This window comes from Chenopodium quinoa, unplaced genomic scaffold (assembly GCF_001683475.1).
Source record: "Chenopodium quinoa cultivar QQ74 unplaced genomic scaffold, ASM168347v1, whole genome shotgun sequence".
NCBI lineage: Eukaryota > Viridiplantae > Streptophyta > Magnoliopsida > Caryophyllales > Amaranthaceae > Chenopodium > Chenopodium quinoa.
The window spans coordinates 1,516,388-1,532,699 of NW_018744062.1; the positions used below are offsets into that span (position 1 = coordinate 1,516,388).

Consider the following 16,312-nt stretch of genomic DNA (forward strand, 5'->3'; position numbering starts at 1 on the left):
ACTCCATAGTTTTTTTTGTTTTTATAAAGAATGGGTAAGGTGGTAGTTTTTATTTTGTTATTTTTAAAAGATGGTAGTTATAAATTAATAAATTAATTGTAATTTTTTTTTTTTTTAAAGAAATAAAAGATGAAAGGGATATTTTGGGAAAGTAAAATTTATCACCCAAAACCCCCTCTTACTCTATATATTAGTACAGATAATATTTGGACGTTTATACACATTTTCCTTATAACATTTTATTTTGGCTAAAAGTATTTAAACTCAACTTTCGTATACATTGTTCTTTCAATGTCAAATCAATATGAGAATTTTCGTGCCCTTTTGATGTTACTGAAAGACAACAATCAACAAGCAACTTTGATTACAAAAGAGCTCTTTTCATTTCATTCGTGACAGTCTAAATTGACAGACCTAATCTTTACATGAAGCTAGCTATATTATGTACTATACTAATTTTTTTTCTTTCTATCTACGGGTATTCCGTATGAACAAACCCCCTGGGCAACAAATTCTTGCCAAATAATCCTGTACTGAGAATTGTGTCGACGCAGATATATATAATATTTTCTGCTTCCTCGAACCACATTTTACAACCATGCCTCGAGTCTTGACTCGTCCAGAAAAAACTCTCCAGAGATGGGATTGTTATTAAATGCACATCCCCTTGGATTCTCTGACATTCTTGTTTTCCGCTCTGTGTAAAATTGAAATGACCGCCGTATCATTACATTGATCCAAAAGCCTGAATAGCACGACCTGGAAAAGAAGAAGAATAATAAGAAATAAAAGGAAACGGAGGATCAAGGATCAAAATAATCTTTTCCATAAATAATTGCATCCATGCTTAGAATGGCTTCAACTAAAAATGTACAGCATCAGAATAGTTCTAAAACCCAGCCAGATTAGCAGAAGATGACTGAAGCAATGATCTCTGTTGCAAAAGCAACTACTGCATCAAACTTGATTGCAATACGAGCACCAGCATTAGAGCCCGCCTCTAGCCAGACTGTATGCAGTATTTTTAACCACATCATCAGAGTGGTAGAGAATTTCTAAAATACAGTGTTTACAAGCTTATAACCTTATGCATAGTGCTCCTTTTGTGCTTCACAGAAGAGAAAATTACACTTTCATAATATTTTGCTCCATAATTCACTGTAATATGTTCATGAGCGACAACCAGATAAACAAGACTGAATCAAACAAAACACACAACTATTCAGTCCGGATTGGACTGTCAGTAGCTTCTCCAAATAATAAGCAAACAATAGTTGAATCGAGATGAGATTTGATTCCTCGCTGACTTTTTCCTTAAAATCATTTAAGGCCATGACAAAATTTGATGCACTTAAATTTGATACTAAGTTTATCTTTCTCAACTCTTGCTTTGTCTGATGCTTTTCTCTTGCAAAATGGAAGTGATAATATGCCTACTTCTGTCACTACCTCAGTTTCTCAGCTTGAAGTTTTCTACTTATATCAATGCTTAATAACAGATAAAAATCTCAAAGTTCTGACAGACTTGTATAAGCTAGCAAGAGCTGGATTACTGAACAACATATGCACTAGTCTGGTAAAGACTCTAGCCCTAATCATCCAACAGTTGACTTTGCAAACACATATCAACCAAAAATTGTTATCTGTTCAATCAATCAATAAAAGCCTTAATCCCATAAGTGGGGTTGGCTAAATGAACCAAAAGTGATTATTCCGTGTAGTCATCGACAAAAATTGTCATATGTTGACTTTATTTATTTGTATTAATCTAAAATTTTGTCGACCCAATTTCCAAAAGCAAACTTTTGGTGCCCATTTGGATCCATAATATCCAGGGACTTGCTATTGCCCTTTGATAACTGTAGGCCTTAAGAATTGACTCAGCAAGGAGAAGGAAGGAACAATGTCATTGCATACCAGAGCTCCCAGTGCATATTTATAGGAATAGTCAGCCCAACAAGCCTATCAATATTGTATGAAACATAAAGTACTAGCTAATTTGAATATTTACATCTTAGTCATTCCATGATCATAAAGGTATCTCAGAACTAGGAATAATCTGATATGCAGCAGATTGGCTCTAGGTCTTCAGCTACAGTAATAGAACTAGCTGGGGAATAGATTATACAACTCAAATATTTGGTTACTCTTTTGTAAATTTTTCAAGATTGAGTATTTGAAGCAAGTGAACAAGGCATCATGATATTCAACAGCAATTGATTTCATTAAAATATAAGGAAAATGAAGATAGGTATTCCTCTATGGACAATGTTGCATTCAGAAAACAAAAGGTTGATTGATTTCATACAGGTTGCATCTATCCATGGCTCTGAACTCTTGTTAGTTTTTTTCTGATTAAAGGGTGAATAATCATACAACCAAGTTTAAGATAATGTGTGTACACACCTAGCCATTCAAATGTATAACAAATAAACCATCATACCAATAATGAATATTGAATACTAAAGAAATTCACAAAAATATAAAAAATAAAAAAAAAAAAAACAAAAAAAAAAAACAGATGCTTACTGGTGGATACTGAGGGCCATGGGCAATGTATTAAATTAGTGCACAATCTGAAGTAATGCTATAGTGGACTCAACAACTAAGCCTGTATGTTTGTGCATTATACACGTCAACTGGCATGCTCTGCTTTTGCATCCAACTTTTTCCATCTGCTCATTATCTCAGCTTCCCTGGCTATTTGAATATCTGAAGGCCAAAACATTTGATACACAGCTTTGCAAAGAAAGCGGGGAAGCAATGACACGATTAATATCAATGCAATTGTTAGCCAATAGGTAGGTGTAACTGCAAGATGATAAATGGTCCTGTAATGCAAAGTTGATGGATAAGACTTTACATAAATAGTCCGCACAATTAAAAATGAATTATGATGAATTTTAAACAGCAAAATTGAGAACTGACCAGTAGTTTGGAAAAACAGGTATTGAATCCAAAACCACCATACATACACAAGTAATAATAATTGAGCCCCATACAGCAGCATGAGTGATAATTACCCAACGCTGAATGTCCATCGCCAAGTGCATATTAACAAGGAGCACAACAGAAATAGTCCACAAACTGCCCAAACTCCAGATATCAAGGGTGCTTTCAAAGTACGTATACAGGGGAACATAAAAGAGAACAAGACTCTGCCATAAGGTGTCAAGCATTGTTATCCAAAATAGCTGCAAATTATAGCTCTCTTGTCTGTGCCCAGCACCGTAGAGCTTTGGGTGCTCGAGCAATGTCTTATGACTCAGGTCCTTGTCCAAAATTCCAACAACAATAGTAGGCACAGAAGTGTATATAACAGAATAAAAGACACTGCTCCAATCAGTCAACGCTTGAGTTGTTGAAAAAGCAGTGCACAATATATACCTGAGACAACCAAAGGTGAATGTTAGAACTAATATAATTGGTTGGAGCAAAGCCTATATCTGATAGCTTGAGACTTCAAAACAGATCATGTCATAGGCAATAATGATCATTCAACAACGAATAGGCCAAAAGTTATACATTCCAATCACCGAACATCTGAAGGATATTACAGAAGAATTCTCTTGTGCTCACACAATGTTCAAACAATATAATTTGTGTAATTTGACTCAAGGATGTTAAAAAAGAAGACAACTTGTCGCCCAAATTTCATAAACCTGAATCAAAACTTCTAGCATGGGCTACTCATAATAGCTAGCTAGAGTTGCTTAAAATATGTATGACAAGACCCTAGAGCATTCAAAGAACTAAGAATAACATAGGGACACTGCAATTATCCTTGTGTAGTGGGAAGATTAAATAGCATCATTCTACACTACATCAAAATGACAGCCCACTATAATTCCCTTGTTTAGCATATAGATACAAAATGGAACAACATATCCAGATCAAATTACTAAATTTTACATATAATCACCAGCAGCAGAATATGATGCCCCTCAAAGAAACAAAACATTATAACCATATGACAACTAACTTTTACATAAAGAAATAAAATATCTAATCATAGAATACGTCTTTTCCAAGACATGCTAATACTGAATCACAAAATTTGTAAAACCCATAACAAAAAAACTTCATGGTAGATGTCCTACACTCCTACTGATAGGATTATATGAAAAAATAAATACAGACCAAAATGCTTGCATTTATTATTTAAAAAAAAAAAAAAAAAAAAGGAAGGTGAGATGATATATGCAACTATGCTTACTGAACATTCAGACTCATTGATAAAAGCAAAGATATACTCGATGGTTAGATTGATCACTGATATACTAGGACCCAAACCAGGTTGCACATACCAGAAAAGCATGAGTACAAAAACTGCATTTCTGTAGAAATTGTAGAGAACCAGATAGCCAACACGAAGATAGTTCCAATGTCCATGCACCAAGAGAAGTCTTTTCAGAAATCGAAATTGTCCCATAGCAAAATCAGATGCCATAACCGCCTGGCGTCCTTCCTGACCACAGATTCCAACCCCAACATCCGCCATTTGAATCATTGAAACATCGTTTGCACCTAGGTTCATAAAGTTCATTTTGCATAAGAAAGCTGATGCTTAAGTTCATATATTCCTTTTAAACAAACAAGGATTCAAGGAATATATTTTACACAGAATAGGTTTTGTACAAAAGCCCAAATCAAAACCAAACATGCTCCAGTACCTTTAAACTGAGTCTTTTACAAGTATTTAAGTAGGCAACAAAATGAAAATATATTTCAAGTCTCGTGTAAAGACAGTCACTTGCAAATTAAATCATACAGACATACAGTTTTTAAATCCATAACAAACTTCCATCAAAACATGGAGGATTAGCCAGCTATGTAGCTTATTTTGCAATACTTCTTTTTCATGACATCATGAAATAAAAGCCTAAACAAAGGTACTTTAGTAATAATAAAAAAACTTAACTTACCATCACCAATAGCCAGTGTCAAATCATCAGTGCGACTCTTGATTAAATCAACAATCCCAGCTTTTTGCAAGGGTGCAACACGACAGCAAACCACAACTTGACACGAAGTTGCAAGATAAAAAAGCTGTAACAAGCAAAATAGACTTATCAATTATAAAAATTATGAGATTCTCTCATACAAACTATAAAGAGATTTTAGCCTATATAGTATGAAAAGTGTCAGTGCAGCAAAAGTGGTAACTATAGCATTAAAACCGTACGACAAATATGAAATATCCAACACCAAAAGGTAATGAACTAAAAAAACGTACAACCATAAGACAGCTTTGCCAAAAATATTTACACAAAAAGAGATTTTAGCCTATATAGTATGAAAAAGCACCAGTGCAGCAAAAGTGGTAACTATAGAATCAAAACCGTATGACAGATATGAAATATCCAACACCAAAAGGTAATGAACTAAAAAAACGTACTACCATAAGACAGCTTTGCCAAAAATATTTACACACCTGTGACTCAAGATCTTTTTCAAGAATGTAAACCAAACTATTCCCATCAATAATTAGTGCCAGTGAAGAATTTGGTAGTTCTTCCTCATTTCCTGGGTTCCATGACACTACATTCTCTGAATCATCTGGGATCTCAACATAAACATTAGCAGCGCCCTTTTTCCGTATCAATCTCTGTTCCCCAGAACATTCTGATGTGACAAAGTATTTAGACTGTGCCTCAGCTAAGAGGCTTCTGCACTCTTGTTCTGAAGTGCCATTGATGATGATCTGCTGCATATCAGAGGTCAAGAGTTTGCAGGAAAGTCCAATGGAAATTGCAGTCTCTTGCTTATCACCAGTTAAAACCCAAACTTTAATGCCCGCCTGACGAAGTGACTCGATAGCTTCAGGTACACCTACTTGTAATTTATCCTCAATACCAGTAGCCCCAAGTAATCTCAAGTCACGCTCAATCAAAGCTGCTGTTTGACGTAGCTTTACAGATCTATCAGTCAAAGATGTACTAGCATCCTCGTACTTTTTCTGCCACTCCTCGAGTTCTCCATCTGTTAGATCTCGTGCAGCCACAACTAATGTTCGTAAACCAAACGAAGAATATTCGAGAAGATGAGCATGAGTAGCAGTTTCTACTTGATCATCCCTGTCCATTCCTTTGGCCAAAATAGAGTACATCGAAGTATCAGCCCCTTTTACTAATACTTTGACAGAATTATCAGGGAATCTAATCACAACAGACATTCTTTTCCGAACACTATCAAATTCATGCAGACCCAACACATCCAACCTGCAAAATTGAAAACCTGATTAGTGTTGGTAAGAAAAATGATGTATGTAATCTGAAATATGAAACTATGTTGCGTAGATTTAGATAGAAGAGTAGTAGGAAAAATAGGAAAAAAGGTCACACTTTACATTTTGAGGTCAAAGTTATATATTTGACCAAGTATTTCTACTCAAACAAACATCAAAATATTATCATGTGGGGTATTGTTTGATTGTCTCAATGACTGATTTTAAAAAATCAGACTTGTATAGTTTTTACATATACATAATCAAAGATAATAAAGCATCCAACAAGCGACTTTAGACCCCCCCCCCCAAAAAAAAAAAAAAAAAAAAAAAAAAAAATCCCTTGTGTTTGATGATTCATATACATCAATAAAGACTGAGCATAAAGTTGAGATAAGTGACATTACCATCAGTCCATCACCAAGGTCATCTGGAATCAGGAAAATTGGCTAGTAAAGATGGGAATTAATTATATAGATATTACATTTTGAATAGAATTCATATGAGCATTCCAAATTTCATTAGAAACTAAACTTTCAATAGTTCTGTTTATTCAGGAAAAATGGAGAACGTTATATGTTGGGAAGAATGTAAAGATTTACGTATGGAAAATTTTGTATACTACCCCTTCTTTTTTTGACAATTCCATGCAAAAGACCAATAAATCAAAATTTACATTGCACCATTATCTCGACTAACTTTATTCAACAACATTTGTTAAGTATTATGATGGCATTAAATAATAGTTAAAGCACCTCACCTTTCAAATGTGGGGAAAAAAAGACAAACTCCTCACCCTCTTCCCCATTGGAATATAGTAAATCCAATGAACAGTTAATAGTGACATTAAAAAGGGCATGTTTGAAGGTGGATCTTCACAAATCATGTAAGTTCTCACTGACTACACATACAAACACAATAATAATGAAGAAAGCATAAAACTTCTGCAGTGAACAACGGAATACAATTACATAGTACCGGTTCATAAAGATTAGTAGCACTGTATACCATGATATGGTCAAATACCCAAAAAAAAATTGACTAAAGACGGACAACTGAAATGCTAATGGAGGAGAGGAGAGAGAAACTAGGTGTCTTTCTTCTGTCTCCACTCTCCAGCATACTGATTGCTGAGTCTTACAATTGTAAATTAAACTGAATATAAACTTTTACCTGAGCTTCTCCCCATTGACATCAATCACAATGTGACCAGAAGTGCGCTCAAAAAGGGTATATCCATATGCAGAAGCAGCAGCAACAAGGGCTTGCTCATCAGGAGATTCACCCTGGTAATCAATTGCCTCAGCATCTACTTCAACACCATTTGCTACATGCTCCAGAGCAGCACTTTGATTGAAAATAGGAATGACAGTGTTACATGCAGCCAATGTCAAGAAGAACTCATGGGCTGCATTTCGGTCAGCTCCTTCCAATTCTTTATGCAACAATTCCAAAAGTTCAAAATCAACATCAACTTCAGATTTCAGTTTCCACTTTTTTTTAGGCACATAGGTTACACCACTGACTCCTGCAAATGTACGAAGAGGAATTATTAAGAGACTTAGATACCAACCATTAAAACTTCTAAAGTTGAGGGAATTAAAATACCCCTACTGATCTAAATCTACAGGATTATATGACTGATCAACTAACCAACTAGATACTAATCAACAAAAATATGCAGTAGCTCAAGACATACAAGTTCAATTACAAGAATATAATTGTCATACATGTGAACATATAGCACAATAACTCGGCTTGTGTTCCAAAAGTTTATAAACTTTTATTGCCTCCGGTTCTTTTTCAACCCACTTTCCGTTTTGAGGTGTTAAATTATCTCTACCCACTATAAATGGCAAACACCTTCTACCATCTTACTCCCCATGTTACCATTTTATATCTACCCACTATAATTGGCAAACACCTTCTGCCATCTTACTCCCCCTTCTACCATGTTACTCCCCTTAACCCTCCCTCCCACTATAATTGGCAAACGACGCCTTCTACCGTCTTACTCCCCCTTCTACAATCTTACTCCCCTTAACCCCCCCACCCTCTCTCTCTCTCTCTCTCTCTCTCTTCTCACCCACTTTGTTGGGCTAATAGCCTATTATATACTTCCTCCGTTTTCATTTAGATGCAACACACACTTTTTCACGGTATTTAAGAAATGTGGGGTTCACATGATATAATACACTTTAAAATGGGATGAGTGGTTGTTAGGAGTGTAATTTAGTGGGCCATGTGTTTTAAATAAGGGAAATAGTATAGTTTTTCCCTAAAGTAACTTTCCTTCTATAGTGTGTTGCAAGTATTGTGACATTTCCTTTTTTAGGGAAGTGTTGCAAGTAAAATAAAACGGAGGAAGTATTATCTCTCTCCCTCTAACAAAAATATACTATAATCTAAACCCCAACTTCTCCCACTTTGTTGGGCTATTAGCCTATTATTCTTCTTTCACTCTCTCTCTCTTAAAAAAAATCACAAGTACCAATTTAATCACTTCCCTAGGTATGTGGAGCTAAAGGCCTACCGTAAGCATTCAAACTCTATGGAGCAAAGGGATTGTACTGATTAATATACATACAACCTATGCATCTTCAAAGCCCTTTGTTGAAATGCATGCTTCAGTGCATCGTATATAGTTCTCAGCTCATGACATATAAAATTTGAACTGTGACTTTATCAATTAATCAATATATGCAACTTCAATAGCTTAAATCCTTGCACGCATAAACCTCTATGAAAATATTTTGGCATAAATCACATCTCTGCCAGAAAAACAACATAGCTTCTTCACACAGGCATGGATTCATAATTAATATTCACACATTAAAATTAGTATCAATTCCCAACACTAGCACAGTAATCAAGATTTTTCTCTTCGGTTACAGGCTGGGATACATAATTGAAAATTCAATTTTTGTTACTGCAAATTTTTGGCCTAAATAATCTTTTCAAGCAGTCACATACAAATTTTAATAAAGAATAAGTAGTTAAATTTGCTAAAAACTCAAGACACTTAGACACGCTCCAAACAAATCACAGGACCTTGGTGTAAACTGGAGATTGCAACTAAAAAAGCTGCATATGTGGTCAAAATATAGTCATATATGAAAAGAATCAAACGGAAAAGACGAGATTGAGGATTTACATCAGCTTTATTAAATACGAAGTAATAATAATAAGAAGAAGAAACACTTAAGCTAAAATAATAAACAAGAAAATTTTTATGCAATAACTATGTGAATATAATCAGAGAAGAAATGTGAAGAGTAGTATGGAGAAAAAAAAAAGTGATAAACTATCAGGAGACCACTAATAATACAATTATCAGTATATACAAATATCAATTGGAAATACACCTAGAAACTCAAGAACACGCATCATAGAAACAGACCACTGCTTACCTGAAAGACTCTGGCCTGATGAAGATGCAGCAGAAAAAGATAAAGTCCCATACATCTTTCCATGAATACTAGCTGTCCTAAATTCCATTTTATTTTGTGTAAGTGTTCCAGTCTTATCTGAGAATATGTAACGTATCTGACCCAAGTCCTCATTTATGTTCAATGATCTACATTGGAACCTTGAGTCACTACTGCTATCAGACATATGCTTATCTCCTATCATGAAATAGGATTGACCAAGCCTAACCAACTCCATTGTGATATAAAGTGAGATTGGTATCATTATCTGAAAGACTATAATGGAACTCAAGAACGCAAAGAAAGTCTCCATAGCAATCCCATAAAACTTGTAATTTTTTCCTTCCCTTCTTCCGCCAGTAAAATATCTTTTCCGATAGTAAGGTAAAGTGTCAAGTTGCTCCTTATGGCGTTGAAGCCATAGGCCCATTCCAAGGGCCACAACAGAGCACATGATAAGAAGAAAAACCGACAACCATAGGGTTTCCCGATTCATGTGACTTTCCAATTTGCTTCTTTTAGCAGGGGAAGCTGCACTATTCAACATTGCTTTAGTTTCCTGACCAGTATAAACCACAACACCGATCACCCATTCTGTGTTTTTCACCTGACAACCGCGCAAGATAATATTTGATTGACTGAGGGGAAACTTATTCCCTCTATAGTCCAAATTGGCAGTGAACTCGTAGATATTCCGATTTGGTTGTTCACATCTGACCAGCCCTGAAACTGTCCCTCCTTCCGCAACAACTGATGCTGTTTCTTGTCTTGCGTACCTGGTCTTCAAATTAGACTCACCATCTAAATTCATTGTTTGAATGTAGGCAATACCACTAGCATCACTTGTTCCCAGCAATACTATGTCACAAGGAATTGTCTCATTAGCAAATATCTTCAGAATCTCACCAGCCTGGATATCCTTCCACTTCTTCATCTCATAAAATCCTGATTGAAGCACAAGAGCTTCCCTGTTATTCTCTTTCTTGTCTGACCTGTGTCTCCGCCAGTCTTCATAACCATCTTTTATGGCAGTTACACTAAGCACAAACAGGAGAGGAAAGAGAGACACTGTCCTTCCGAAGACTGCAAGTGGAGGAAGTTGGTTGAGAGCAGCTATGGCTAAGAAATACAGATAAGCAACCCGGTGGAATTGGATGAAGAGATTCTTGGGCAAGAAATTGAACAATGTATATTTGCTAGTACGGATCTCATTACTTGAAAATTCATACTTACTATTTGTCCTTTGTGGATCATCAATATAGACTAACCTCGGACTTTGATCACAGAAAATATTATCATCCAACTGCCCACTCTTATAGAATACAGCCTGAGACTTCCTTAATTTTTCCTGCACCCTAGATGCAGTACCAGAAATCTCAAAACTAGCAGGACGACTTGCTTGCTCCATTCCACCCCACGGCACGAGGCACTTGCGGTCTCGTGTGGGGTGTTACAGAGGAGATAGCTCAAGGAGAGAGCCAACAGAATAAGATTATTTATTTTCTAGAGCCAGGAGTAGGAGGCCTCTCAAACACCCTCTTAACAAAACTATTGTCAATAATGAAATTGGTCTTGTGTACTCTTCCACGTCAAATAGGTCAGTCTCAGCCTCAAACGTTGAAAACGAAAATGAGGCATGTGCTCAAAGATAACCCGTTTACTAGCTATAGACCAATGCCTACACACTGAATTCAAAAAGAAGGTTCAGCTTACCTAAGTAAAAAGCTCAACAACAGAAATCATACAGAATTTTAAAGTGCACATTAAAGAAAGAACACTCACAAAATAACTTCCACCAATCTAAAAGGCTACAGAATTTAGAAGCTCCAAAGCATAATTTGATCAATTTCTCTTTTTCTTCTTCTCCCTCATTCAAGAATTAGAAAGAGCTGATTGTTTCAAGCATCCCTCAATTTTAGTAGCAATCATTTCACAACTAATTCCCCAAAGTTCAACCGATTCGTTACGAAGTATCCACCATCCTCAAACTACATCTGCAACAACAGTAAAGCTCAAATCAATGTAACGGACAGATATAATTATTAACAAACAATTATATTAAAATTTAAAATGCTGATCAGAATTATATATTTCTCTCGATTACAGTAATTGCATTTCCACCAAAATTAGTTAATGACTCAATTATTTCCTCTTTTCACCTCCAAATTGCCAAATCAGAAATTCCAGATATAAAAAAAAAAACGAAATGCGGTTGAGCAAGAACCCTAATTTCATCCAATGTACATTATATCAAGCTACTAAAACAATGAATTGCAGAAAAAAGAAAATACAAAAAGAGAAGCTCACAACAGCTACTGAAAGCTAAGTAAGAGAAGAAGGAGGATAGAGAAAGTGACTAACCGGTGTTGTGAGGTAAAGATCAAAGCGTCGATCCAAAAAGGTAAAAAACAATCACAAATTTGAGAGGGCGATAAACCCTAAACAATTCGCTTCGATAATTGCGTTAAATCAGCCAAAAAAACAGAAAGATTTGTCCTTGAAATTCAATTTGTGGCACTGAACACGATAACAAATTTCAATCAATCGAGCAAAAAAAATTGCAGACTTTAATCAAACAATTTCTCTGATTCAATGACACCAGATCTGATCGCGAAGTTTCAGATCAAATTTTAATTTTCATTATTATTTTTTGAGATTTTTGGCACTTAGGTGTAATTTTGTGTGCAGTGTATAAGACAAAAAAATATCAAATCAATCAAATTGTACCTCGAAAAAACAAAAAAAATCTGGGAACGAAATTAAGAAAATTAGGGTTTAGAGAAAATTTGATCAAAAAAATTGGGATCGAATTTCCAGAATGTAGGTGATGGATGATGAAGGTGGAGTGGATTGCACGAAGAGAGAGGAGAGAGAAAAAATGGATGGAGGAACACAAATCGCGCCTCTGTTAGATGTTAATTAAAAAATTAAAGGTAAATTTGGGTGTATTTATTGTGTCTTTGTCAAATTACTATTTTGCCCCCTCAGATATTATGGTCCACTTCACACTTTCACTACTCTTGTTCAAAAGAAGAAGATACATTTATGACTTTATTTATATACTTTATCCGTTCCTTATGTTTATGTCTCATTGCATATATATTTGGGTCAAAATTTTAATATATATATATATATATATATATATATATATATATATATATATATATATGCATTTATAGACTTGTTCTTTTTTAAAAAGAAAAACAACAGTGTCTTAAAGATTGTGAAATATCAAATGAGGCACAGAAATAATAATAATGAAGGATATTGTAGAGAGGTTGCGTCTTTTTTTTCCATCACTTTGTTAATTGATATTCAATTATTGCTATTTTTGTTTAGGCTTTATTATTAATAATTCAATTTGTTTGATTAGTAAAGATTAGGTCACCGCTCCATATGAGTTTCTAATTCACTCATTAATTAAACTCTTTTTTTGGTAATTGATTGAGACTCATTTAAAGTAACCTCTTTTTTTAGACGGGAAAGTAATCCATATATATATTATGCGCAAAAGTTACTCAAATTTAGAACATGCATGTGTATTAGATTGATAGGATTTTCTTTAAAATAATAATAATAATGGTGTATTGCTTTGCTAGAGTGGTATGGAGTAGCTCTTTATCATATCAATATTAAAAGATTTTTATGTATACATAATTGAAATTTTGAAAGAGATTATTGTACTCTTAAGGGTTAAGGAAGCTCTTCATCTTTTAATAGATATACAATACTTTTGTGATTTTGTCTTTCGAAAATAATACAATACTTTTGTATGTAATATCATTGACATGTGTTATTGGTATGTATCAATATAAATCGCTCCCTTCGTCCTAACAAGAGTTAATAAGTTAAAGGATTTTAGGCTAATAAGACAAGATAAAATAAAATTAAAGTGAAAAGAAACTTTATTTTTAACTCAACTTAAAGATATATATTAATAAAAGATTATCATTTACATCAATATGAAATTATGAATGAAATCAAGAAAAGTAAAAAGAAACCAATTGAATTGGAATAATATAAGGCCATTTGTTTACATTATTTTGACAAAAATATTGTATGAGTCTAGGCTCAAGGTGAGCAAACTTAACTTATTGGATGTTTCATATATTTTTATTATTATTATTATTATTATTATTTTAAGGAAAATTTCATATGAAATTTTAAACCTATCAACTTTTAAAATTTAAATAAAAGTTTTTAGAATTATATAGGCTTTTTAAAATTTTATACTCCCATTGTTTCATATTATATCTATGCAACATTACTAAATATGGATGTTACACATTATATATGTACAACAAATATATCAGTATTTTAATTTCTTTTTTAATCTGTCATTTCTTTCTATTCTCTCCACATGATATGTCATATGTATCTCTATGTCTCTTTATTTATACTCACAAATAAATTTTACCTAGCTAAAAACTCGTACAAACTCAACATTTGTTGCAAATATTATGAAATTGGGATTGTATACTATAACTTATTAGACTATCCATATTTGGAATTGGATGGATGGATACACGCTTAAATGGAATCACACATATGCCCAATACTCTGTATTTTTAATCTTATAATTACACTAGAAAGTAGAATTGTATTCAACTTAATAAATCTACCCTTTTTCTTTCTTTTTTCTTCCTTAAGATTTATTCTCCAATCTCCATAAGAAATTTTGTGTATATCTTTAACTAACGAATTTTGAGTGCAATAGGTGAATAGGTCTCAAAGCTTTGATCCAAATGTAGGGGTCTAGAATTAAAGAAGAAAGCTAATCCACTAAGAAGGGAATACGTACCATGTATGGCAAAATGGATAAGCCCATGCAGTAGAATTATTCTCCTATTTATATGTTTGACGTGTAAAAGCAGAACTGTGAATGTGTGATTAGTCATAATACTACGTTTAATTCACCATCCCTCCAAAAAAAAAAAAAAGTTTAATTCACCATGTTCAATACCTTATTATTTAAAGTTTTATCTGATAAAAAAGAAAAAGAAAAAGTTTTGTTTAGATCAGATAAGAAAAATAGTACTCCGTAATATTTGGGAAATTAAAACTGCTCACTCCATTAGCGATTTTATATTAAAACTAACTTCAATTACATGTTTGCCACCAATGTTTATGAAGGAGATAATTATATTTTATAATACTCCCAATAAAACTATTTCACATTATTTTATTGGAATACATTAGTACTAGGTTATACACTAACTGATTTATTTCAATCTTTTGAGGTGGAATCTTCTAAGTCGTATAAAGTGGATAGTTGTGTTGGGTGTGGCCCAGACCCGTTTATCATGGTATCAGAGCTAGGTTAAGTAGCGTTGTGATCTGAGCCAATATTATAGACAATTCACATGTGAGGGGGAGTGTTAAGCCCATGAGATTACCCACATGTGAGTGGTGTGTTATCCCACATTGGTTTAGTTTATAGTAAGAGTTTGTATTGGGAAGTGTATCCCACATTGAAGAAATAAGAAAGTTGTGTCCACTTTACAAGACTAAAGGGCTACTCTCCTTATTGGCATATGGTTTTGAGGTGAAACTACCTAGGTTGTATAAAGTGAATAGTTATGTCGGGTGCGGCCCAGGCCCGTTTATCATGGTATTAGAGCAAATTGAACAAGGAAATTTTTTTACTAAAAATAGAAAACACAAGCAAATTTTTTAAACAGAAGAAAACAAACAGCGAGCGTTAATTACAATCATTTATAGAAATGAAAGTAGTATAAAATAATGGAATTTGTTTATATATCCACTTTTTTTATTTAACAGGAGCAAAGAGCAAAAAATGAGACAAAGTAATCAAAATTAAAAAGATGTTGGCTACTAATTAATATCTCTATTATTTAAGCCAACCAAATCTTTAATAGTTTGATATCCACACACAAAACAAGTAAATAGCCTAGAATAGTTAAATAACCCCATACATAATGCAATTTTGTTTTAATTCTAAGACAATGTTAATATAATACGAGATGTGAGAGTAAAAGATAGTTCAAGTGGTTTGAGCTTCCCTCATTATCCCAAGTGATCCTATGATCAATTCTCACCCCTACCCTTGTGAGTTATGGGCTTGTGACTCTCTAAACACCAAAATAAATAAATAAATAAATATAATACGAGATGATATATATATATATATATATATATATATGAATTTTACGTGTGCATGTAGTTCTAGTAAAAGCGTACATGATCATCTTGTTACCATTATATATGTGGCCTCCTTTACAAGTTATGTAGAAGATTGATGAAGGCAATCCCACATTCCCACTAGTCCACTACTTCCCCAATAACAAAGAAAAAAAGAGAGTCTTTTTCATTCACTAACATTATAAGCAAAGTAGCAAAATGGCAGACGCATAAAACAAGTTTGATTTGTAGTGGCGAAAGCTTTTGGTTGCGGCTCGCCTGATGTGATTTAAATTATGCGTAACAATCACAACCTTAGCCTGTTTCTTTGTTATTATGCCTTTTTATTTTGTATTATCGTTCTTTGTTGCCGTTTATGTGGCTAAAAAAATCAATCTTTAAATCTCCCAAATATGCAACTAAGAAGCTTGTAGAAGAACAATGACTACATTGCGTATATATACCACTATTTTATTTTTGTAGGATGGATGATTTTAGTATTATTTTGAATTAATAC

General features: G+C 33.8%; 1 protein-coding gene across 1 annotated transcript; it reads right to left on the minus strand.

Moving 5' to 3' along the window:
• Positions 1-359: 359 nt before the first annotated feature.
• On the minus strand, positions 360-12,588 carry LOC110690719 (phospholipid-transporting ATPase 1-like). Its single transcript, XM_021867592.1, has 10 exons — positions 12,016-12,588; positions 11,437-11,648; positions 9,637-11,339; positions 7,400-7,754; positions 5,435-6,221; positions 4,926-5,049; positions 4,308-4,527; positions 2,929-3,387; positions 2,530-2,831; positions 360-759 (listed from the first exon to the last, which is right to left on the minus strand). The coding sequence occupies exons 3-9, from the start codon at positions 11,060-11,062 to the stop codon at positions 2,636-2,638; spliced, it is 3,567 nt and encodes a 1,188-aa protein (XP_021723284.1). The 5' UTR covers positions 11,063-11,339; positions 11,437-11,648; positions 12,016-12,588; the 3' UTR covers positions 360-759; positions 2,530-2,635.
• Between the last annotated feature and the right edge of the window lie 3,724 nt (positions 12,589-16,312).